The sequence below is a fragment of the Orcinus orca genome, chromosome 4 (assembly GCF_937001465.1).
Source record: "Orcinus orca chromosome 4, mOrcOrc1.1, whole genome shotgun sequence".
In the NCBI taxonomy this organism is placed as follows: domain Eukaryota; kingdom Metazoa; phylum Chordata; class Mammalia; order Artiodactyla; family Delphinidae; genus Orcinus; species Orcinus orca.
The window spans coordinates 153,696,177-153,721,845 of record NC_064562.1 but is presented as its reverse complement, the minus strand read 5'-3'; the positions used below and the strand labels follow the sequence as shown (position 1 = coordinate 153,721,845).

The following is a 25,669-nucleotide window of genomic DNA, read 5'->3' as shown; positions in this document are numbered from 1 at the left end:
TCCCACATGCATGCCGCAACTAAGAGTCCGCAGGCCACAACTAAGACCCAGCACAGCCAAAATAAACAAATAACCATTTTTAAAAAAATGATAAGAGAATGTTATTATCTACTTTATGCTAATACATTCGAAGTTTTAATAGGAACTGCCAAATCACTAGAAAATATATAATATCCAGAAAAGTTTACTTACGAAGAACATAAAACCAAGCATCAACACTAAAATATGTTCCCACAAAGAAAATCCAGGCCCCCAGATGGCTTTATCACTAAGTTCTACCAAACATTTAGAAAGAAATAATTCCATTGTTAGACAAACTTTCCAAAGAAGGGGAAAATAGAAGATACATTACCACTCCTTTTATAAGGGTAGCATAACTTCAACACCAATATCTGACAAAGACAGTCTGGGAAAGTAAAATTAGAGGTTAATCTCACCCATGAACACAGATACAAGATTCCTACACAAAATACCAGAACAACATAATCCTACATATAAAATGACCAAGTTAGGGATATGCCAGGTTGGTTAACAGCTAATGCTATTCTGGGACCTCCCTGGTGGCGCAGTGGTTAAGAATCCGCCTGCCAATGCAGGGGACACGGGCTCCATCCTTGGTCTGGGAAGATCCCATGTGCCGCGGAGCACCTAAGCCCGTGCGCCACAACTACTGCGCCTGTGCTCTAGAGCCCGCGAGCCACAACTACTGAAGCCCACGTGCCTAGAGCCCGTGCTCTGCAACAAGAGAAGCCACCGCAATGAGAAGCCCGCTCACCGCAACAAGGAGTAGCCCCTGCTGGCGGCAACTAGAGAGAGCCTGCCCATCAATGAAGACCCAAGGCAGCCAAAAAACAAAAACAAAAACAAAAAACACAATGCTATTCTGTAAATGTGGCAAACTATTGTCAATAGACATTACAAACATTTGATAAAATTCAATATTCATTCATGCTCACATCTACTACAATTGTTACCCCCAAACCGGGTTCACCTCTTGATGAGTGTTGAGCCGAAAGACACAACCAAGCCCAAAAGAAGGAAGGATGTATTCCTTGCAGCCAGTAAGGGGAACAGCAGGATCCTTCCCAACGCCAAAAGTGAGGACGTTTCAAGCTAAGGGTACATGCATATTCATGAGGGGGCTTTGGCGGTTGATGGAAGTCACATGGCTCAATGTCAGCATTCCATCCTCCGCCTGGGTGGGGGTCTTAGTTCTTGCAGAACTCAAAAGATGTGTATCAGATTATTACTTACATCCCTGGAGGAAGAACTAGGACTCTGCTTTATCGCCGAACTACCATTTCTTAACTGCTTTTCCTTTGTTCCTGCATTCTCTCACTTCCCTTAAGATCCTTAATTACTGAGACCTGTTCAAGGGCAAGCATTGTGGCCAGGCTTCGATCCCAACACGGCTTCGGCCAAAAATGGCTTTTTCTTATTTAAAGTTTCGGCCATGAACTCAGGACAAGTATGGTTAATAAACAGGTTATGCTGGAGACAAACTTCCACCCACCCCAGGCCAGGTTCTTGGAGGACTCTGCACAGGAGAAAGACTCTATATAGGCGGAAGGCAAAACTGGACATCTCTGACAAGACAACAGGGAGTTCCCTCCCCCGGCCCCCCAGCAGGGAAGCATATCCCAAGAGTACACCTGCTTAGATACAGCTAAGAGCTTCTGTGACTCTGAAGGCTCCATGGAGAAAGCTAAATCAATCACAACTGGAAGAAATCTGCAACATACACATCCGAAAAAAGGCTGCTATTCAACATTTATTTTTTAAAAAACTCCTACAAAGCGGGAATTCCCTGGAGGTCCAGTGGTTAGGACTCCACGCTTCCACTGCTAGGGTTCAATCCCTGGTCCGGGAACTAAGATCCTGCAAGCCGCGCTGTGCAGCAATAAATAAATGTTTAAAAAATAATAATAAATAAAACTCCTACAAAGCAATGAAAAAAATACATGGGGGGAAAATTTTTTCTTGAACAATTAACAAAAAAGAACATCAAATAATGAATAAGCACATGAAAAGATGCCCCACCACAGGCTTACTCAGAGAATGGAACACTATTCAGCAGTGAAAATTACACCACAGCGGGGCCGCGGGTTGGATGAATGTGTCAAGGTGTCAACAACACGAAGAAGACAGACACACCCACATCACTCACGCGAAACACACGATATGATACCGTAACATTAAGTTCAAGCCAGGCAAAACCAAACTGTACTGCTGAAAAACGCCTATACAACTGATAAGTCACAAGGAATGGCAGAGAAGTGATCACCTCCCAAAGTGAGCGAGGGGAGAGGGCAAGGGTTGTGACCCGGCACAGGTGGGGGAGGTCTCTGGACACAGCTTTATTCTGCTTCTCTTGTACACGTTATATATAAAAAAAACAACTATCAACTATAATAACGGAGCAGTCACTGCGACAGTAGTTGGGGAACGTTTAAACAACCACGGCGCCTCAACATTCTGAAAAACTACTTTGCGCACAAAGCGACACAATTTACCGCTAAGGAAAACAAGCAGAGAACAGGTCGGACAGACCCACTGATGAGAACGATGCAAGAGCACGAGCGTGTGGCAAGAACCCAGAGCGCAGGGTGACCGAACCGGGTGGGTACCCCGACAGGTGAAAGCAAGAAAACCGAGGTGGGCGCTGAGCCCGAGGCGGGCCCCCGACAGCCCGACCCCCCCCCCGCGTCCGGGCACCTCGCCCGCGGCTCCGACAGGTGCAGGCGGGCAGCTAGGGCTCGCGTCCACCGCGGGGGGGCGGTGAGGAGGGGGAACGGGTCCGCGGACTGCGAGGGTCCGAGGGGCGGGAGGGGGGAGGGGAGGGGACGGGAGCGGGGGAGGAGGGTCCGCTAGGGCCGGCGTCTCGGGTCCCGGGGAGGCGCGGCCCCGAGGGGGAGGCCGGCCCCGCGTCCGCACCGCCGCCCGCCTCACCTCGTCCACCGTGCGGCGCGGGAGGTGCAGCGTCCCGAGCAGCAGCTTGAGCTTCACGGCCGACGAGAGGCCATGGAAACAGAGGCGGATGTTGTCGATAACCGCAGCCGTGAGCAGGGACGCGATGCTGGGCGGCGCCCACAGCTCGTCCGTGGCCCCCAGCTTGTTGTGCAGCCACAGGCCCGTGTCGCTCTCCCGCATGGACGCCATCTTGAGGGGGAAAAAGCCGGCCACCGCCGAGCCGGCATCTTATGAGGACACCTACGCGCCCGCGGCGAGGACCCTCAACATGGCGGCGCCCGCAGGGCGAACGGCGGTGACGTCACCAGAGGAGGCGGGGCCTCGGAGTGACGCTTCGCGGCGGCGCGAGGACCGGCCGTCGGCCGCCGTAACGTAACATGGCGGCGCCCGTGGCCGGATCTCGAGGGCCGCGGAAGATGACGTTAGCAGAGGAGTGGGCTGGCTCGGCCAACCTACGCCCCCTTCAGCCCTGAAGTGGACAGAACCCCGACGCGGCGGCTGGCGAGGGCCCCCACCCCTCCACGGACGGCCGCCGGGGGGCGGCCAGGACGCCGGGGTCCCGCGCCGCTGGGAGCGAGGTTGTCGAGGTCAGAAAGACATTTAGGGAAATATTTGCCAAATAGAGTCGGGTGGGGTCCAGTTCTCGTCCGTTCCCTAGACAGCCCGCGTGCGCTGACCACCTGCGACGTGCCTGGCACAGTTCCAGTTGCTGGGGACACAGTGGTGAGCGAGTCGGGCCCAAACCTTCGCCCTTGCGGGGTCGGCGATCCAGAGGAGGCGGGCGAGGGGACCGAGTGACGGGAGTGCCGCATACCCTACACATCAGGCCTGCAGGCTCCTGGGCGAGCTTTCTCAAGCCTGGCAACCTCTCTGGTCCCCAGTGCTTTGTCCCAAGACAGGACTGAGTGATGACGCCCGCGGCTGACCCGCGTCCTCGGGCTTAGCTGCAGGCGACCTTCTCCAGGTACCGCGGCCCCGCACCTACCGGGTCTGGGCCTGCCCTTTACAGATGCCAGAACGGGGTGAGGGGGACACCAGCGGTCCGGCCCCCAGGGAGTCAGCCCTGCCTTGGGGGGCGGTTCTTACCAGCCACAGACCCCAGCCAGGCTTGTGCATAATCAAGGACAGCACAGAACTGGGGCTTCAGCCCACAGCGGTGCCCTCTCCCTGGAGGGAGGGAGCTCCTGCCTGGCCAACCCCTTTGTTCACCCCTTTGTTCCCCGCAGGCCGGCTTCCTTGCCTGCGCCCAGAGATCTGTGTCATAGCGCAGAATCGGGCTAGTACCTCTTGTGGATGAGGACAGCAAACTTGGAGGTGCTCCCAAGCTTGTTGGCAGACCGAGAGGGGTGGGGACTGGTGTACCAGGCGTGGCCGGGGCCCTTTTCCGAGGAGGGCACGCTGCCCCTCAAGTGAAAAGAAGTCGCATGCAGTGAGCAGGAGGAAGGGTGCCCCAGACAGGGGGCAGCTCGTGGTGCAGGGGGGGCCCCCAGCCCGGCCTCCTGGTTCCTCCCGGTTCCTCCCGTCCCAGCCGCTATGTTTCTTCCTCTGCCCCCTCCCGCCCACAGCTTGGACCCGAACCTCATCATCTCCGTACCTGTGTACGAGCCCCCCTTCAGATTCCCCTCTGCCACGAGAGCCACAGCGCCCCGGCCTTTGCACTTCATCCAGACCTGTGAGGGGAGAGGGTCAGGGAGCACCCAGTGCCTCACCCGTCTTCAGGTACCTGGGCGGTGGAGAGGTCAGCAGTCCAGACCCTTCCCATCAAGCCTGCTGTCCTCCGAGATTGGAGTGAGGCCCGACTCTGCTTTTATTCTACTTGAGTCGGTTTTTCTTCCTTCCGCCAGCAATCCCGAAGCCCAGCACTACGTGTTGAAACTGTGTCCTGATGTGTGTGTCAGACATAAAGTACTGTTACGTGTATGTTGGTGTCTTTGGTGGACAGGTGCGATTGTGCTGATCTTGCATCCACATCCCCCTAGGATGAAACCCTCACCTTGCTTCCAGTTGCCCCACCCTATGGACAGTCTACAGTGAGGACCCTCCTACAAGGCCCTCTCAGACTACATGTAAGAGTCTGGGAGGTGCATGCCCCAGAGTCGGGGTGTTGGCCAGAGGTCACCAGGTAGTGTTAAAGAGGGCTGCTAAAAGTTCTCTAGGCGGACTGTGCTGGTTCACCTCCCACAGTTGACACAGGCTTGCGAGAGCCAATTGCTAAATTTTCAGGAATTTTATAAGCTTGTCATTAAACACTGCCATTGTTAAAAATGTAACTTCAGGGCTTCCCTGGTGGTGCAGTGGTTGAGAATCCGCCTGCCAGTGCAGGGGACACGGGTTCAAGCCCTGGTCCGGGAAGATCCCACATGCCGCAGAGCAACTAAGCCCGTGTGCCACAACTACTGAGCCTGTGCTCTAGAGCCCGTGAGCCACAACTACTGAAGCCTGTGCACCTACAGCCCGTGCTCCGCAACAAGAGAAGCCACCACAGTGAGAAGCCCGTGCACCACAATGAAGAGTAGCCCCTGCTTGCTGCAACTAGAGAAAGCCCACGCGCAGCAACAAAGACCCAATGCAGCCAAAAATAAATAAATAAAATAAATTTTTTTAAAAATGTAACTTCATTGTATTGTATTCATTCACTATTACCCATTTCTGTCTGTTGTAACTGACTGGGATGGTGGAGGTCTGTATAACGTTGTACACCGCGCTTCTCATCGAACCCCACTTTCACAGATAACACACTGGCAGCTTGAACGCAGCAAAGGTGGGAGTACTTACACCACGGATATTGGCAAATGCCACAGATCAGGGCTTGATTGTCTAGACTTAAAGTGATAGAGAGAATGCTAACAATGAAGATTAAACTTAAAAGTATGTTGTGTCTGTAGTCATTACATTGTAAATAGCACACACACGATGTATAAACATATTCTGTAACCTAATTTCTTTCCTCAGTGGAGTACATGTCCAGTGAACCCAAACATCTTTAGTTTTTCTCTTAATGAAAAGCAAAAGTAGCAAAACTTAGGCTTGTTTAGCAGTTAATGTTCCAGTGTCTTATTTGGGAATGACCTGGGTACTCGAGGAATTCCTGCTGTGAATGGAAGATATTACCTATCAATATGTCATGTCAGTAAACAAAGGATGTTGTAGCCATCAGTCGCTACAGCCGCATCCCGGACGGTGAGCCACGAGGGAGCTCAGGATGGAGACAGGATGCCACCATCAAACCGTCAGCCGCTGCATCTGCCCCGCCCCGCACAGGGCACCCGGAGGAAACTCAGGCTGCCAAAGCATGGGATACTGGCCCCAGATGGCTACGATGCGTAGCAAAGGAATGATGTCATTAACGGTGATCCTTTGAAGCTCCCACTACCTGGTCTTTGTTGCAAAATACCCTTTGCATCCCGGCCCCTCCCTCACCTCTTCAGAGCAGTCTCTCTGCGTTATCTGAGATGCTGTGTCCTGGACTTAAGTCCTCAGTTTTGTCCACCAAATAAAACAACTCAACTTTGGTTGTGCTTTTTTTTTTTTTTCTTTTCAGTCTACACCATCTAACTTAATTTAGCAGTTCCAAGTTACTAAAAACCTGGAGGAACCATTTTAAGAAGACAGTCCTAGAACATAATTATTCCTAAAGAGTTCATCTAAAAACTCTTACCTCATATACACTTAATTTACTTAAAAGTTTTGACTTGGCCTCTGTGCACCAGTGCCAAATCAAATCTTGGAGGTAGAGTTTTGGGTGAAGTAGAAAAGAATGGCTTTATTGCTTTGCCAGGCAAAGGGGGACACAGGGGCTCATGCCCCTCAAAACTGTCCCAACCCGGGAGGATTTGGTGAGTTTTATAGCAATGGTTCAAAGGCAGGTTGCTGATAAGGATCTGAGTGTGTGCAGGGCCTGTGCTCCTTTAATCTGGCCTCAGGTGGTCTCTTGATGAGCTTCTCTGGAATGAAGAATGCTAACATCTTCCATTTGTTGGGGGTTTTAGTTCTGTAAAGAGCTCAAAGATATTGTTATGTGCATCCCTTGAGGGGGAACCAGGACCCTGCCCCAAGGCTGCACCATTGTTTCTTGGCCACTCCTCCCTTATTTCTGCATCCCCTCCCTTCCCTGATGAGCAACTGTTCAAATCTACCCCTTGGGACTCAGGGAAGGTCATGGAGGCTGGAGTCTGATCTCTACAAACAAGAAACGGGGGACAAAGAAAGATTTGCATGCCCAGGAGTCTCACAGGGTCCTGCTCTGTTTCAGTTTTATCATATCAAGTTATTTTTCTTGCTGACAAGTTTTGTAACAGGAATAATCAGATCTTAATTTGACTTGTAGTAAAGCTAAGTACAATAAAAGTATTACAGTTAATGCTGATGAGTCTAAAGACATGTCTGTATTAATTAAACCAAACTTGTTTTCATTCATTAAAAATTAATCCTAGATGATATGATCCTGACATTCATTTAGGTTAGTCTTATGAGTATCTACATAAGCACTTAATTTCCCTTAAGCCAATTAAATAGAGCTCTTTTACAAATTAGTTTTGGCAATACCACACATCTACAAAACACATGTGCATAGATACATACAAACAGAGACCCTGCACTTCTGAAACCAAGCAGAACCCTGTGGGGCTCCTGGGCATGAAAGCCTTTCTGTGTCCCCCATTTCTTGTTTGTAGGAAATAGACTTCAGCCTCCACCACCTTCCCTGAGTCCTAAAAGGCAGGTCCAAACAGTTGCTAATCAGGGAAGGGAGGGGATGCAGAGACAAGGGAGGAGCTGCCGAGAAACAATAGTGCAGCCTTGGGGCAGGGTCCTGCACCACAGCTACTGAGCTTGTGTGCCTCAACTAAAGAGCCTTTGTGCCACAAAGTACAGAGCCCAGGTGCTCTGGAACCCGTGTGCCACAACTAGAGAGAAGCCCACCCACTGCAACGAAAGATCCTGCGTGCCTCAACGAAGATCCTGCGTGCTGCAAACAAGACCCAATGCAGCCAAAAATAAGAAAATAAAAATAAATAAATAAGGGACTTCCCTGCTGTCCAGCGGGTGGGACTCCGCGCTCCCAATGCAGGGGGCCCGGGTTCGATCCCTGATCAGGGAACTCGATCCTGCATGCATGCAGCAACTAAGAGTTCACGTGCCGCAGCTAAATAGTCCGCATGCCGCAGCTGAAGAGCCCGTGTGCCGCAACTAAGACTGGGCACAGCCAAAATAAATAAATAAATATATTTTTTTAAATAATAAATAAATAAATCTTAAAAAAAAAATGAAATGAATAATACCGATTTCCATGTATGGTCATATGGCCTACCACTTTATTTTTTTTTATTATTATTATTATTTTTTTTTGCGATACACGGGCCTCTCACTGTTGTGGCCTCTCCCGTTGTGGAGCACAGGCTCCGGACACGCAGGCCCAGTGGCCATGGCTCACGGGCCCAGCCGCTCCGCGGCATGTGGGATCTTCCCGGACCGGGTCACGAACCCGTGTTCCCTGCATCGGCAGGTGAACTCTCAACCACTGTGCCACCAGGGAAGCCCTGGCCTACCACTTTATTTTTAATTTTTGAAACATGACCATAAACCTTTATGAAAAATTATAACAAGGTCTTCATTTCATTTACTTTTAGCTATGTCATAAATACCAGAAGAGAAACTGGATGGTTTGTGAGGAAAGAGAAAACGTTTTCCATAAAGCAAATTTAGAAATCCTTCCCTTTTGGCTCCGTTTTCTGATCCCCCTTCACTGTGTTGAAGAGAGATCAAGTTCTTCCAGGTTTTTGCTTAGGTGGGTGGTTTCCAGACTGACCGGCCTCTCCAGGTCCAGGTGGTTCCTGCACAGCGCTTTCCGGTCACTAGATCTATGACTTGTCCCACCTTGAAAATGGTCTCAGCCTGTTCACGCTCCACGTGCTTTGTTCGCGGGACAGGTAGAGCTCTGAGAAGCACAATACCCCCACGGTGCACTGCTGGAGAGCATCGTGGGCAAAGGAGGTTTTTCGCTTATTAAGATACTGGTCCTCTGGATAAAATCCTTTTGGAGATTCAGCTCAAATGTCTTTTGTAATCAAGAACGCTCTCCTTCAGCAACCTCTAATAAACAGGGATCCAGAACCAGCCTGGTCACTCTCACTTCAGCAGTTGTTTGCGTTGCTGTCCCATGACAGCACTTGGCATGGACAGATGAACGAGCTATTGACATTATGTGGCTTTGGTCACCTGGAGGGCTCCCACATGGCAGCCCATCACTTTAAATATTTAATCTAAACATACTGGACAAAATATGAAACAAAGGTTTTCAGGCAGTAGACGACAGGCACTGCAGGACAGTGATCCTTGGGAGAAGGGAAACAGCAAGGTGAGTTCCGTGGTTGGCCAGCCTGCCCCTGGAGGAACGTCCCAGGCTGCAGGACACGGAGGAAGAACCCAAATACAGCTGGCTATGCCCGTGGCTTGAAGAGACAGAGTTCAGCATCCGGGGAGCCCAAGGTGACTAGAACTTTTCGGGCAGAGTTGCAGAGGGAAAAGGCACAGCTCTGGGGCTCTGCTGTGTGTCCCCTCCAGTTCTCAGCACGTACAGAAGTGCCCCGAGGCTGGGAAAGACCCTGGAACAGGGAAAGTGGAACAATCCTCAGAGTTCACGCGGGCCAGAAAGAGGTTCCCAATGGCCGCGGGGCACTGAGTAGAGCGCGCAGAAAGCTGCTGCTTAGTATTAAGGTCAAACTGGCTCAGACTAAGGGGTTTTCGGAGCCCACCTAACGAAGCCTGAAAGGAAGACCAAAAGGATTAAATTATTTCCAAGTAACTAACTGCATGCCAGAACAAAGCTCAAAACCATATAAAGAAGAAAGAAATCCCAATGACCCAACACTGTAAAAGTTACAATATCTGGCATCCGATAAAATTACCATAAACATAAAGGAGCAGGAAAATACAACTCATAATAAAGGGGAAAAAAATCAATCAATTGGAACAGAACCAGAAATGAGACAGATAATAGAATCAGGAGACAAGGGCATTAAAGTTTATTATAACATGACTGATTCACTTTGTTATAAAGCAGAAACTAACAACAACAACAACAAAAGTTTATTATAACTATGTGAAATACCCAGGAAGGTAGGAGAAAGATTAAAAGATGTTAAGTAGGGCTATAAAAGACCTCAAGTGAAAATACATGTCCAGGGACTTCCCTGGTGGCGCAGTGGTTAAGAGTCCACCTGCCAATGCAGGGGACACAGGTTTGAGCCCTGTCCGGGAAGATCCCACATGCCAAGGGGCAACCCCGTGCGCCACAACTACTGAGCCTGCGCTCCAGAGCCCGCGTGCCACAACTACTGAAGCCCGCGTGCCACAACTACTGAGCCTGCGCTCTAGGGCCCGCAAGCTACAACTACTAAGCCCGAGCACCATAACTACTGAAGCCCACACGCCTAGAAACCATGCTCCACAGCAAGAGAAGCCACTGCAATGAGAAACCCGAGCACCGCAACGAAGAGTAGCCCCCGCTCGCCACAATTAGAGAAAGCCCACGTGCAGCGACGAAGACCCGAAGCAGCCATAAATAAATACATAAATAATAAAATAGAAAATACATGTCCATACAAAGACTTGTATGTGGATATCCACAGCAGCTTTATTTGTAGTAGCCAAATACTGGAAGTTACCCAAATGTCTATCAATGAGTGAATGCGCAAACAAATTGTGGTTTTTCCACACAGTGGAACACTGCTCACCAATAAAAAGAACGCACTATCGATGCACCCAACGACATAGACAAATCTCAAAATAATTTTACTAATTTAAGGAAGACAGACAAAAAATAGAATATATTGTATGATTCCACTTACATAAAATTGTAGAAAATGCAAGCTAGCAACAGAAAGCGGATTGGTGGTTATCTTGGGGGGAGGTGCCAGTGAGAGGCAGGAGGGGAGATTGCAAAGAGAGATGAGGGTGTTTGGGTGGCAGTGGGTATGTTCCTTATCTTCATGGTGGTAATGGCATCACACGTGCGTGCTGACCTTCAAAATGAAACAGTTGTTTTACCAGCAAAAATGGGTTTACTCGGGAAATAGCAGAGAATTGTGACTTGGGACAAGCATGCTGTACAAAGGCCAAGGGCAAGTCTAACAAAGGAGAGGAACATTATTTTACAGAGAAAAAGGAGGAAGTTGGGAGGGGTTGTTTTGAACCAAAGTCCATTGGAGAAAAGTGAGAGTTCAGAGTGGTGATGGATTCTGGCTGAGTTTCTGGGGAAGTGGATTTCTTGTAGGAGATGCCCTGTACATCTTTTCCTGTGGGGACCTGTAATTGATGATTCTTCCTGTGACCAACTTTGAGTGGTACTGCATGAGAGCTCCCCCTTCTGGCCTCCTGACTCCATTTCAGTGAGGTTTCCCTTTATTAATTTTCACATGTATACATCAAAATCGATCTAATTGTGCATTGCATGTCAATCACACCTGAATGAACCTATAAAAGAGTGACAAAATAAATTTAATAATACTTTCAGCCTCCTACCAGATCCTTTGGGTATTTTGTCCAGAGCACTTTAACTCTATTAACCCCTCCCTGATTTATATGTTGCCACATATTTTAATTCTATCTTTTTATTATTGTTTAGTGGAGTCATGGCCTCTTTATACTGTATTTACCCCCAGATCTTCCTCTTACTTTGCCCCCGAGTGAGTTCCAGATCTTCTATCTAGGAGCTCTTTATCTCAGCCTGAACTACATCCTTTAGAATTTCCTTCCTAAGGACGTTCTGTCTCTGGGTAAACATGTGTTTATTTTGTCTCATTCTTTGTTTAAAAATATAAGTAATCTTTTTTTTTTAGTAAATACATACAGAAATGTGCAGAAATCATAAATATACAGTTGAACTTCCACAAAGTAAGCACACTGTGTCTCCAACATCTGAATCAAGAACCAGAGGATGACCCACGCCTTGGAATCACCCCCTGCACCCCTCCCAATACAGTTCTTTCAACGTGCTTGTATTTGTTGAGGAGTTTTGCATCGATGCTCATGAGGACTGTTGGTCTGCAGTGCTTCTCTGGCCTTGGTATCAGGTAATGCTGGCTTTATGGAATGAGTTAGGAAATATTTCATACTCTTCAATTTTTTGGAAAAGTTGGAGAAGGATTGGTGTTGATACTTCTTTAAATGTTTGCTGGAATTCACCAGTGAAGCCATCAGATCCAGGGCTTTTCTTTGTTGGGAGAGTTTTGATTATTGATTCAATCTCCTCACTAGTTATGGGTCTATTCGGAATTCCTGTTTCCTCATGGTTTCGTCTTAGTAGGTTTTGTGCTTCTAGGAATTTGTCCATTTCATCTAGGTTATCCAATTTGTTGGTGTACAGTTGCTCACTCTCTTGTAATCCTTTTATCTCTGTTGAATTGGTAGTGATGCCTCCACTTTCATGTATGATCTTAGTGAACTGAGTCTCTTCTCTCTCTTCTTAGTCCGTCTAGCTAACGGTTTGTCAATTTTGTTGGTCTTTTCAAAGAACCAACTTTTTGTTTCACTGATTTTTCTCTGTTGTTTTTCTATTCTCTATTTCATTTCTCTCCACCCTAATCTACCCTTTATTTCTTTACTTCTGCTAGTTTTTGTTTTGTTTTGTTTTGTTTTGGCTGTGCCTCGCGGCTTGTGGGATCTTAGTTCCCCAACTAGGGATCGAACCCGTGCCCTCGGCAGTGAAACTGCGAAGTCCTAACCACTGGACCACCAGGGAATTCCCTCCTTCTGCTAGTTTTAGGTTTAGTTTGTTCTTGTTTTTCTAGCTCCTTAAGTTGTAAAATTAGGTTGTTGATTTGAGATCTTTTTTAAAAATGTATTTATAGCTCTAATTTCCCCTTTATCACCGCTTCCGTGGTGTCCCATAAGTTTTGGTATGTTTTGTTTTTGTTTCCATTCCTCTCCAAGTGATTTCTAAGTTCCCTTTTGATGTCTTCTTTGATCCTTTGGTTCTGTAATGTTCCACTTTTCCTTCTGTTATTGATTTCCAGCATCATCCTGCTGTGGTCAGAGAATGTACTTTTTATGGTATCCAGCTTTGAAAATCTACTGATGGGAATTCCCTGGTGGTCCAGCGGTTGGGATTCTGTGCTCTCGCCGCCGAGGGCTCGGGTACAATATCTGTTCAGGGAACTAAAATCCCACAGGCCACACAGTGCGGCCAAAAGAAAAAAAACCGTTGAGACTTAATCAGTGACTTAATATATGGTCTCTCCTGGAAAGCGTCCCATGTGCACCTGAGAAGGATGTGTGTACTGTTGTCACTGGGTGGAGTGTCCTGGGCATGACTGTTAGATCTGGTTGCTTTACTGTGTTGCTTAGGTCCTCTGTTTCCTTACTTATCTTCTGTCTGGTTGTTCTATCCCATATTATGAGTGGGGTATTGAAGCCTCCAATTGTTATTGTAGAACTGTGTTTCTCTCTTTAATTCCATTAGCTTTTGCTTCATGTATTTTCATGGTCTGTCATTAGGTGTGTAAACATTTGTTTGTCATATCTTTTTGCCGTATCAAGCCTTTTATTAACGTGGAATGTCCTTCTTTGTCTCTCGTAAACTCTTTCGATTTAAAGTCTATTTTGCCTGATAGCAGTTTAGCCACCCCTGCTCTCTTTGGGTTTTTCTTTGCAGGGAATACCCTGTTTCATCCTTTCACCTTCAATCTATCTGTGTCTTTGGATTTAAAGCGAGCCTCTTGCAGACGGCATAGAGGTGGATCATGTGTTTCTATCCGTTCTGCTTGGGTTTTCCAAGGCTTAAGAGGAGGATGCTTCCTGCTAGGGATCATTTGAATTTTCTTCTGCCAGTTGCCACGAGAATCGTCATGAGTCCAGAACCATTTCCAGATAGTTTCCTTGTCTCCACTTTCCTGGCGTATCCCAGAGCAGCTTCATGCCGGAGCCAGCTCTTGTGTTACAACCCTTCTTCCCTTCACCCTCAGTATCAAGGCAGCTCACTGCCAGGCCTGCAGGCCAGGAGAGGAGGCCTGGGCTTACTTCTGGTGTCCCTTCCCTGCTGAACGAGTGGTGTGTGTGCATCAGACTCACTCTGGACCTAAACCGCTAACCCCGGAGCCACGAAGCTCAGACTCTCACGCCTCTTCTCCCAGCTCTGTTTGCTGGCAGGGCTTGGGCAGAGTTAACCTGATGACCTCTGCCCCTTGAACCCACCCCCGCCAGTCCCTCCCCACCTCCTCCGGGGTCATTGGCAACTCCCCTGGGCTCCACCTCCCTTGGCGAGGGAGGTAAGTGGAAGGGGGAGGTGAGGGTTGGCAGGGAAGAGGTGAGGCAACCTGACTGCTGAGCGTTGGGGGCAGTGGGCAGATCTGCTCTGGACAGGGGAGAAGGTCCCTGAGAGGCCGTCCTGGGCAGAGCCCACGGCAAGCACGAGCAGCCTCTTCCCAGTGTCTGATGAGACGCCCCTGGACCCCCACCTCTGCCCCACAGTGGTGGCGGCCGGGGAGAGTCTGGAGGGGATGAGGGCTCTGGGGCGTCAAAGGGGTTCATGCCCAGAGCGTCCTGGTGTCATTGTGCAGGCCACGTTCATGCTGACTTCTGTGCTTCAATCTCCAGCTGGACAGCGGCTCGGAACCCAGGCCCCACAAGGCGTTCACCCTGCACCCTTTCACTTGCCCACCCCGAGGGCTGCTCCTTTCCCCAGCTGCCCACACGGCCCTCCTCCCACTTCCTGCCCCCTTCGTCCCATCCGGTCCAAGCCCTGGACAAGCAGCTCCTCCCAGGCCTGGGCTGCACAGCCAGCGCCTCTCTGCCTGTGTAGGCCCGTCTCCTGCTCACCTGGGCCCGCGCTCACGCAGTCACACTTCCTGCGCATCTTCTGAGCACCCGGTAGGGAGGGCCTGGCCTTCTGGCGAGAAGATACAGACCGGGGCTCCTCAACTGCTGCTCCGTCCACAGTCTGGGCTGGATCATCCTTTGTGGGGTCGTCCCGCTTTGCAGGATGCTCAGCGGCACCCTTGACGTCTACCCAGTGGGTTCAGTAGCACCTCTCCTCCCAGCTGCGACCATCCAAAATGCCTCCAGATGCCAAGTATCCCTGAGGGCAAAACTGCCCCCCACCCCCAAGAGCTCTGGATACAAGGAACGATCAGCGTACTTAATAGATTACATAGTGAGTCAGGTGAGAGTGTTAGGAAAAGGAAAAACATAGGACGGGGTAAGAGGCACTGGAGAGGATGGGATGGTGTTATGGACTGTTCCTGTCCCCCCGCCCAATTAATGTGTCGAAGCCTTAATCCCCAAGGTGGCTGTATTTGGAGATGTGGCCCCTAAGGAAGAAAACAGGCTAAATGAGGTCAGTGGGGTGGGGCCCTGATCTGATAGGATTAGTGTCCTTTTAGGAAGAGACACCAGAGGCTTGCTCCCTGGATGTCTCTCCTCTGTTTTCTCTATAGTACACAGGATGGGTGGGCTGGCTCTCACAGAGAAGGAAATACTTGAGCAGAGCCTCAAGGGAGAGAGGAAGAAGGCTGTGGCATCCTTGGAAACAGGTGGGCCCAGCTCGAGGAAAGGCCCTGGGACAGGAGCAGCAGAGTGTACCCAGCGGCCTGGCAAGGAGGTTATGTGGCTGGCATGGCGTGGGCAGGTAAGGGGTGGGAGGGAAGGTTGGCAGGCAGACAGCCTCCCAGCCACATCAGGGCTTGGACTGTCACTGTGGTGAGATGGGATCCATGGAGGGCTGTGAGCAGAGAGGGGGCAGCATCTGATGATGATTGAAAAGGTCCCTCTGTCATAGCAGCAGTATTCACAACAGCAAAATCATGGAAGCACCCACACGTGAATGGAAACAAAATGTGGTCCATACACGCAGTGGAATATTATCCAGCCTTAAAAAGGAAGGGAATGTGGTCCATACACGCAGTGGAATATTATCCAGCCTTAAAAAGGAAGGGAATGTGGTCCATACACACAGTGGAATATTATCCAGCCTTAAAAAGGAATGGAATCTCGACACCTGCTAAAGTGTGGGTGAACCTTGAGGACATTCTGCTCAGTGAAACCAGCCAGTCACAAAGGACAGATCCTGTGTGATTCCACTGCTATGAGGTCCCTGAAGGAGTCAAATACACAGAGACAGAAAGTAGATGGTGGGTGCTAGGCGCTGGGGGAGGGAGGAATTAGTGTTTAAGGAGGACAGAGTTTCAGTGTGGGAAGATGAAGAAATTCTGCTCCTGGGTGGTGGTGATGGCTGCACAATATGGGGAATACCATGAACCATACTTAATGCCACTGAACTGTACCCCTAAAAATAGTTAAGAGGGTAAATTTTATGTTATATTTATTTTACCACAATTTAAAAAAGAAAATAAGAAAGGTCCCTCTGGCTGTCTCAGGGCAACTGGACCACAAGGAGGTGAGCTACACAGAGATGGTGAGAGGGCTCAAGAGTCCAGGTGAAGGGCTTCCCTGGTGGCGCCGTGGTTAAGCATCCGCCTGCCAATGCAGGGGACGCGGGTTCAAGCCCTGGTCAGGGAACTAAGATCCCACATGCCACAGGGCAACTAAGCCCGTGGGGCAACTGAAGAGCCCGCATGCCACAACTAAAGAGCCTGAACACCACAACTGGAGAGGCTGTGCCCGGCAACTAGAGAAGCCTGCATGCCGCGACGAAGATCCCGCTTGCTGCAACTAAGACCTGATGCAGCCAAAAATAAATAAATAAAATATTAAAAAAAAAATAAGAGTCCAGGTGAGGGGCAGTGTGGACCAGGGGCCTGGAGCCTGGCTCGGAGAATGATTCTGGTGGCTCTGAGAGTGGAGTGCACAGGATTTCTAAAAGGACTGCTGTGGGTTTGGTCTGAGCATCTGCCAGGATGGACTGCCCTCACCAGAGATGGGGAAGGCTGTGGGCAGTTGTTGGGCTTTATTCTGGGGGGAAGAGGGACAGCAGATTTGGACATGCTGACCTTGAGAAGTCTATTCTCCAAGTGGAGGTGTCCAGGGCAGCTGGATGGGACACCTGGAACTGCATGGCTGGTTTTTACAGCTGCAATTGGACAAGGTCACAAAGGACATGGCCCTGAGGAGGGGACATGAAGAGGTGGGGGGCGAAGATGGAGCAAGGGGGGGGGGGCACGGGGCCACTGATGGCCAGTGGGGAGGCCTGAGGACTGGTCCTTGGATGCTTTAGGTGGGTCAGGGCAGTGCTGGCTGGACAGGTGTGGGCTCAAGAGAGAAGGGGAGAAACTGCACAGCCAGGAGAGGTGATGGGGGGGGCAGGGGCTCACGAAGTTTGTCTTATTGGAATGTGAAAGAAATCACAGCCTGCTCGCTGAGAGCCAGTGGGGAAGGAAAATCCGTACCCTTGGGGAGGGGAGAGGGAGGAGGACGCAGGCTAGGGTGAGGGATGGGGGGCGGGGCGGGGGGCGGAGAAGGAGTCTGTGGCCGGGCACTCAGGACCCGGGCAGGCCTGCGGTTCCGCCCGGCGGACCGGTGGCGCGGTCCCCTCGGTAGAGAAGCACAGTTGCGGGGAGGATGCGGCCAGGGGCTCGAGGGTGTGCGGGGCAGGGATGGTCAGGGTGGGCCGCGCCGGGGAACCGGGAGAAGGGTCACTCTGATGGATCCACGCGTCCGCAGCTGTGCCTCCCACCGCACCGCCGCCGAGGTCTCCCCGAGCCTTGCCCGTGCGCGCGCAGGGACAGCGGGGCAGGAGCCGGCTGCGACCCGGAGGCAGCGGGACGGGACGACAGGTAGAAAAAGCCCGTGCCGTGTGGCGCCTTCCGGCCACACGTCCCAACCCAGTGGCCCCTCGGGGCTGCTGCTCAGGCCGGCCGCCGCGTCCCGCCCCACTTGGTGGCTGTGATCTTGCGACCCGGGCACTGGGCTCCGGATAAAGGGCGCGGAAATGCGCACGTCCGGGAATGCCGCCCGCTGGCCCCCCAGCCCCTGCGCCGGGCCGGCCCGCGTTTCCGGAGGCCCCCCGCCCAGGCCCGGGCTGCAGCGCAAGCCTGACCCTGAGCCCGACGGGGAGGAGAGAGTGGCGCTCACGACCACTGCCCCCTCCCCTAGGTCAGCAAACCCTCGTCCGGTCGGGGCGTTGGTCATCCCATCCCGTGCCGGGGCGACAGCTGACCCAAGGCCCGGGGGTGGGGCAGAGGGCATCTGGCCCGGCGCTGCCCACCAGGAAGGGGGCCGGGCGCTGCCCCGCACAGCACGGGCTCCGGCACTCAGGCGGGGACGCAGGCCTGGGCGCGCTCTCCGGAGGTCGCGGCCTCTGCATCAGTGCTGCGCCTCGTAGAGACCAAGTAGACGCCAAGTGGAGACCTTCCCTCTCAGAGGGACCGGGTGTCCCCCGCACGCGTGGGCCTGGCGGGGACCTGAAACCCGCGCGCATCGGGGCGCCCGCGGGGGCCACACTCGGCTCTTTACTTCCAACAACCTTGTGTGGTCACGAGGGAGCAAAGGGCATAGAGGGGCCAAGTGACCCCTCCGAGGTCATGCAGCGGGGGTGGGGGGGTGTGGCAAATAGGTGTCAGGGCGCGGAGTGGCGGAGGAGGGACCCGGCAGGCCGATGGACTTCTCACCTGTCCTTCTCCCCTGAAGCGCAGGGGCAAGCCTGGACCCGAGTCAGGAGCGGAGAGAGCGTATCCCCACCGGCCCACGGGCCTGGGTCGCTCCTGGCCCCGATCTCCCCCGAGCAATCTGACCCGACTGGAGCCCCCTGGCCCGGGAGCAGAGGCCGCGCCTTTGCATTCACTGGCCCCTAGTCCCTGGCGTGCCTCGAGCCCCTCCCTCAGGATCGGCCCAGGGACACCCCAAGCCCCGGGACCGCCGAGCTCCCGCGGCAGATTTCCCGCTTCCTTGGCTTAATTCCGGCCGGCAGTGGCTCTGGAGGAGTTATCCAGGCGCAGCCTCCTCCAAGCAGCCCTCCCCACTCCGTGGCCTGTGGGCCTGACGGCGCTCTGGGCGCAGATCCCGCCCGGGGCTGGGCACACGGAGCCCAGGAGCCACCTCGGTCCCTTTAAGCCCGCTGTTCACGCAGTCCCGGGGTTTCCATGACGACGACGTCTGCTAGGGGATACGGGCGGGGTCGGAGCGCATGCGCGGTGCGCGCCGGACGCCGCAAGTCTTCCCGAGTCGCCGGCGCTGCTGTCGCGGCGCCCCCAACTGCGGTAAAGGCGGGGTGGGGGTTCGCTGGGCCGGGGTGGGGTGGGGAGGGAGAGGGAAGGGGTCGCTGGGCCCGGGGGGCGTGGCGGAGGTGGAGAGGCCGGGGTGGGGAGCTGCGAGACCCGGTGGGCCGGGTGGGGGGGGTTTCGCTCGTCCCGGGGGGCGGGCCCTGGAGGTGGGTTCGCTGGTCCGCGGAGGTCGGGGTGGGGTAGGGGCTCGCGAGGCCGGGTTCCGGGGTGGGTGTTCGCTGGCCGGAGTTGCGGGTGCTGCTGACCCTCGGCCGCTGCAGGGCGCCCGGGCTCCCTCCGCTCGGCCATGGCCCCCTCGCCGCCGTGCAGGCCCCCTCGGTCGCCGCCGCCGCCGCCGCTGCTGCTGCTGGTGCTGCTGAGCGTCGCGCTGCTGGGCGCCCAGGCCCGCGCGGAACCCGCCGCCGGGAGCGCCGTCCCCGCGCAGAGTAGGTGCCGCGCGCGTGTGCGGAGGGCTCCCCCCTGGCCCGACCGCACCCGGGCGTGCGGGAGGGGCGTGGCTCGCCTTTGTTCCTAGGGTGGGCCCCGCGCCCCCTCGGGTGGGAGGTGGGGGGCGCATGGAGGCCGCTGCTCCGGTGGGTCCGGGCTGGGAGCGCGCCCCGCGTCCTGACCCGCGTCCCCCGCAGGCCGCCCGTGCGTGGACTGCCACGCTTTCGAGTTCATGCAGCGCGCCCTGCAGGACCTGCGGAAGACGGCCTGCAGCCTGGACGCACGGGTGAGCCTCCCGAGGAGAGGAGGGTGGGGAGGAGGGACGCCCCCTCAACCGCCACACTCAGTTTCTGGTGCCAGTGTGGGAGGGCGGGGCAGCCCCGTTCCCCTGCTCCCCACGGCCTCGCTGGCACTCTCCCCGGGGGTCACCCAATCCCAGTGCAGCCTGCCCCGGGGGGGAGTGCTGAGGCCCAGTGGGAGGGGAGAAACTGAGGCGGGGGAAGAGGTGGTCGGAAGGGGGTGTGTAGGGCTTGCTGGGCACGGAACGTTAGCTTGGGCGCAGGTGTCTGGGGGGTTCCTTGCCCCCGGCCTCACCTGGGGAGGGACGGGTGCGTGCACAGGGGCCAGGGGTCAGCCCCGTCAGCCGACGGAGTTTCCATTTGTGACAGATATATGTACTCCTCCTGAAAAAGGGAGAGCATTCCTAGAAGTAGAAAGCAGGGGAGACCCCCCTGCTCCCCTTTTCTGGCCAATTCCCAAGGGCCCGGCCTGAGACCTGTGGCGCCCCCTGGGGGCCAAGGGGCCTGAGTTTCATTGAGTCTGGAGCTGGGTTCTTGAGAGGAGCAGCCCCAGCCCACTCTGGGGGTCGGGGGAGGGGTGAGAGGGGCCCCTGAGAGCCGAACGGAAGCTGGGAAAAGTCGTCCCAGTGTGGGGCTGAGGAGGCAGGACTGGCCCAGGACCGCAGAGGCTCTGGGCCGGGAGGGGGGCGTCTGGAGGGCAGCAGAGGGTCCCCTGCCGTCAAAGTCTGCAGAGCTGGGGCTGGGGGTGTCCTCCCAGAGTCCAGTTCAGGCTCGGAGAGTCTTGGGAACGGGTGGAGACAGGACTGCCAGTGGGTTTTGGGGGGAAGCCGGGAGCTGGGAGGCCCTCGGGAGCTGCATGGGGCGGGGGGCGGGCAGCGGGCGGTGCCCTGACGGCCCCGTGTTGCTCTTCAGACAGAGACCCTCCTGCTGCAGGCCGAGCGCCGGGCCCTGTGCGCCTGCTGGCCGGCCGGCCGCTGAGGACCCTCAGCCAGACTACTTCCTCACCAATAAACACCTGGCCCGGCATGCCTGTGTCCTGTCTCCCTGCTCTGGCCACCAGAGCCCACCATCGCCGCCTCCTGGGGTCCCCAGTTGGGACTCTCTCTGGGCCTAGGTTTCTGCAGGTCTTCCGTGAGGGCTGAGGCCCTCGGGACACCTGTCCCACATCAGTGCCACAGTTGAGGGTATGCATGTCCGGCCACACTTGTGAACCTGCACCCACGGGCACGGTGGCCACGGCGAGTCCGCCTTCCAAGGACCTCTTTCCTGCCTGCTTGCACTTATTTTGAGGCGGGGGGAGGGGGGCGGTGTAGAGGCGGCCTGGTCCCTGGAGCAGCTGCCCCGGCGCCAACCCTCCCAAAGGCTCTTCTGTACTGCAGTGAGGACGCCTGTGGTCAGGGTCTCCCTGGAGGTCCAGCCGGTGGATCCCACACGGCAAGGCCACTGTGACCAAGGAGCCTGAGGGTGTCGGGAGAGGGGTGATTGGGTGGCGGGGAGGGCTCCTCTGGGAAGAGAGGGCTGGGCCCTCCCCCCAGCTTCCACCCTGCCTGCTGGGTCCCTCCTGCGCACCCCCGCCCGGCCCGTGGGCACCAGGAGCTCCTGGCTCAGACACGCATCCACACACGTGTGCTCACAGCACCGGGTGGGAGGCCTCCCTCCCTCCCTCCGTTCATTCTGGGAATGGTTTTTAAAGTAAAAATTAATACTTGTTTTTCAAAGTAACGCATGCACACTGTAAGAAACATCCAGGAACGCGGCAGGGCTGCGATTGGAAGTGACCTCTATGGGACACTTGGCTCTCAAGGGCTTTAGTTCCCTGGTTGTGGCCGCCTCGGTGCAACGTGCCCCGCCCCGTTTCTGCCTTCTCGGGTTGGTGGAGCCGGACACTCGTGGTCCACTGCCTGGAGGACGGCACCAGTCCCCAGCCCAGCCTGGCCTGTCTTGGTGATCTACATGCAGGCATCTGTTCAGACCCTCTGCCCCAGGCCCTTCCCTGCCCAACGGGCTTCCCAACCCTTGACCTTGATCTCGTCTGTCCTCGGTTCTCTTCTGCTGGAACCGCCCGGCGTGCAGGGGCCGATCCAGGTGTCAGGATCACAGTGAACAAACCAGATTCCTACCTTGGCCGTGGTGGGAGGCCGAGCTCTAGGTGTCTGGTGGCGAGGAAGCCTGTGAGCTTTACATCCGGCCAGAGAACGCCCGCGGTGGGGGCTGCTGAAGCCGTGGCAGGCCTAGGCCGGCCCTCGGGCCTGGCTGTGAGCGGGGTGCAGGGGCAGGGCTCAGGATCCACCTGTCCTGGGGCCCCAGAAAGGAGCGGAGGGTGGCAGAGGCAGGTGCCTTCCCATCAGGGCGCTGCCAGACGGTGCTCATGTTCCATTGGCTGGCCTCTGTCATGTGGCCACTCCTGGCTGCCCGGCGGGCGGGATGCAGCCTGTGTTGCTGGCCTGCGGCCAGATTCACAGACACAGAGGACCAGCGAGCACGTCTCAGTATGAAAAGTACCAGTACTTCTAGTATAAGTACTTTTTAGTATACGCATGTCCCATGCAATATGGGACGTACTTAAATTAAAAATTATTGGTTTATCCAAAACTGAAGTTTAACTGGGCATCGTGTATTTTGTGGGCAGCCATGAACCCTTGCCCGGACTGGGGTTCCTGTTACCATAAATGATGGGGGCAGCCGAGGGTGGCCGTAGAAAGCGTCTTAGGGGAGCTGCCCTCTGGGAGGGAGGAGGGGCACAGCCCAGGCGGACGGGTGTGGAACCACAGGCAGAAGGGCCGGGGGCGCTGCTGTGTAGGGTCTGCCCAGCAGAATCAGGCAGGAGGGCAGGGGGCAGCGTGAGGGACGGAGGCTCCCCGGAGCCCTGCGGGGTCTGGGCAAGCCCACGTCTGTTGGAACGGGACGTTTCTGGCTGCTGGTTGAAGATGGACTCTGGTCAGGGGCAGAATCAGGGCCCGTGGGGATGTGATGAAGCCATCAGAGCTGAAGAGGGCCCGGGGCTGGGCGGTGGCAGCGGGAACAGCAGTGAGAGGAGGAGCTGGGCTCCAGGTGTATCTGAAAGTAGAGCCAGTGGGAACCGCGGGTGTGTTTTTTTGAGAGAAAGGGATGAGGGGGTGAGGGGAAGAGGGATGGAGTTACCAGAGAGGTCCAGGAGGCTACCGGACAGACACACCTGGGAAGGGGGCTGGAGAGAGAAGGCTGGGCCCCAAGTGCTGGCCGAGAGCCCTGCGGTGAGTGTGGACAGAGGAGTGATGTGCTGAGCGGGCAGGGGGATGGGAGACCCCCGAGGAGATGGGCTCTCATGAGACAGGAAGAGAACCGAGACTGGCCAGGGCTTAGGAAAGAAGTCGGCGTGTCTCACGCTCCCGACGTCAAGCAAGGCCCAAGGCTGGACCCCTGGGTCGGGCAGCCCTGGTCCTCGCCAGCCTTGCCAAGAGCAGGGTCGGTTGGGGGCGGGGAAGGCCTGAAGGGCGTTGTCACTAGAGAAGTAGATGGGAGAGTCAGCACAGATGACTGGCAAAGCTTAGCCGTGCGTGTGGTCAGGGCCCACGCGTTCAGGTTCTGTCCTGGAGCTGCCATACTGCTTTCTGGCTGACTGGGTCAAGAGCATCTTCCATGCTGGGAACGCGTTATCCTTGGGACGGCATTTGTTTTCCCTAGAGATTGTGTCTGCCTTATTGTTCCCCTCGTCTGCTTCTGACGTTCTCTGTCAGTCAAGTCATTCCCGTTACGTCCCCTCCCTGGCCCGTGCCCTCCTGCCCCCAGCCAGCTGGGCATTCCCGCTGCCCACTGCCCACCTTGCACTCTTCTGGTTTGGAGCCACTGTTTCCTAGATTCCATGCCATCTTCTCCCTGTGGCATCCCTTCAGGTAGCTTCCTAGAAAACAGTGTGGTAAGTAACCTTTTCTGAGCTGGCCTGTCTGAAAGTACGTTATCTTCTGCTGGCACGTTCAGCTCATAGCCCCTGCCACCCCAGGGCCTTTGTACGTGCTGTCCCCTCTCCTTGGGGTTCCCCCCTTGGCCTCCACCACCCACCTCACTCTTTAGCCCCTTATCCCAACTCATTTTTCTTTGTCCCAAAGGGATGCTGGAGTGTTGATCTCTGTTACTGGTGTATTTCCTGCCCCACCCCACCCCCCGGCTTGTGAAGTGCCAGGAGAACGAGCTTTGGTCTTCTCAGGGCCCCAGAGAGGTAGGCGCTCACCCAACGTGTGTTGAAGGGAAGGATGGGGGTTGGGCCTTGGGCTCCTGGTGAGGAGGTGAGCGAGCGGCTTGGGTCCAGCGGCGGCAGCTGCCCGCAGCAGGTGGGTCTCGGGAGCCTCGCTTCCTTCCTGCCCTCAGGAGGCTCTCAGAACTGCAGGGCCACTCAAGGTGCCGCACAGGTTCTAAGCAGGAGTTTTTGTCCTTCGGTTGGGGAGATAGTGTTGATAATAACCTTTATTTTCTTGTTTCCTCCCCTTCGTGTTCTCTTGGAGGAGCTCCTGTTGGCTGCCTCTGACCTGGCCCTGGTTCCTTTTCCTTCCCACCCCCTGGCCCTCTGATCCACTCCCTCCTGCACTCCCACCGCCTCTGCCGTCCTTCCCAGTCCCTCCTCCCAGGCCCCCCTCGACCTTTCTGCCTGCGGGTCCCTTTCTTCATCTGGGGTGGAGGGCTGTTTTGCTAAATGAACCGGCCAGTGCTGGGCGCCACCTCCCCGCAGGAGCAGTGGAGGCCCAGGGCGCCCTCTCCACTCTGGCCTCTGGGATCTGGGGGCGGTGGTCTCGCTGCTGCGCCAAGGACCCCTGCCACCCCTGTCAGGGACCTGCGGGGCTCTGGCAGTGGTATCAGGCCAGGGAATCTCGGGGTGGTCGGGGCAGCCAAAGCGAGAGGAGTGGGTGGAATTCGGGGGGGCGGGGGTGGCACCCCGGCACTGGGAGGACAGACCAGACCCCTGACTTCGCCCCCCAGGTTTTCTGTAAAATGGGCTCCTGACGGCAGCACAGGGCGCGCTTCCCGGCGCTCCCACTCCGCCTGGGTCCCTGAGCCCGCGATGCCGCGAGGCGCAGTCCCCTTCCTGGCCTCTAGGTGACTGCAGCCACCTCCCTGGGCCCCAAACTGAGGCTCATCGGTGGGGCTTGGGGCCACCCCGTTGCCTGCACCTCTTCCCACTCAGGCCGCCCCCAACTTGCAGCCCCTTAAAGTCCAGGACCAAGACCTCCAAGAGCTCCCAGGTGGCCCTCCCTGGGGCCCAGCCCTGGCCCTTCCAAGCTGAGTCCGGCCCCTGCCCCCCACCTGGTGCTGGCGCTCTCCAGGACCCTCTGGACCAGGGGCTGGACCACTGCCTCAAGGCCTCGGGGGCTCTCGGGGGCTTCTGGGGGCTGAAGCGTGAGGTCAGGCCACCTGGACGGGAGGGCGCCCCACAAGGCCAGGCTGAGTGGGACCCCGGGCCGCGCCCTCCGTCTTTGGGCCCGGCTGTTGGGGGTGGAGGAGGGGCAGCCTCCCGCTCAGGGCTGGGGATTAGGTGGGGTGGGTACTAGCCGGCAGAGGCTGTGGCCCTGTAGGGACCGGGCCGCTCTGCTCTGAGGGACCCCTTCACACCTGGATCTGGGGTCAGGTTGCCGCCCAAGAGCTCCTGGACAGTGGGCCTGGCTCTCTTCCCTCCTGGCCCGCATCAGGGAGCATGATGAGTGCCCTTCTGATCCCTGGTCTGGCACTCGAGCCCAGCCTCGCCTTCCTGGAAGCCCCTTGACCCTCCAGGCCACCAGCTGCCATCACCGCCCCTCCCCCACCCCCTTCTGGGTGTTTCCTTCTTGGACCCCT

At 55.3% G+C, this 25,669-nt stretch overlaps 2 protein-coding genes across 3 annotated transcripts in view; one reads left to right on the top strand and one right to left on the bottom strand.

Moving 5' to 3' along the window:
* NELFA (negative elongation factor complex member A) overlaps window positions 1-4,935 on the bottom strand; it is a 28,741-nt gene extending 23,806 nt beyond the window's left edge. The window contains exon 1 of one of the 2 annotated variants that reach the window (XM_033419619.2): window positions 4,680-4,935. Coding sequence is in view for 1 of the 2 variants with exons in the window: in XM_004265180.3 (XP_004265228.1) it covers window positions 2,950-3,159 (210 nt within the window). In the remaining variant the exon portion in view is untranslated. Of the gene's footprint in view, window positions 1-2,949; window positions 3,305-4,679 lie in introns of those variants that run through there. The other variant, XM_004265180.3, reaches the window with a different exon arrangement.
* A 13,658-nt stretch (window positions 4,936-18,593) lies between these two features.
* C4H4orf48 (chromosome 4 C4orf48 homolog) lies at window positions 18,594-20,893 on the top strand. Its single transcript, XM_033419610.2, has 4 exons — window positions 18,594-19,118; window positions 19,403-19,567; window positions 19,766-19,854; window positions 20,780-20,893. Exons 1-4 carry the CDS (start codon window positions 19,046-19,048, stop codon window positions 20,843-20,845), a joined length of 393 nt encoding a protein of 130 aa, XP_033275501.2. The 5' UTR covers window positions 18,594-19,045; the 3' UTR covers window positions 20,846-20,893.
* The last annotated feature ends 4,776 nt before the right edge of the window (window positions 20,894-25,669 follow it).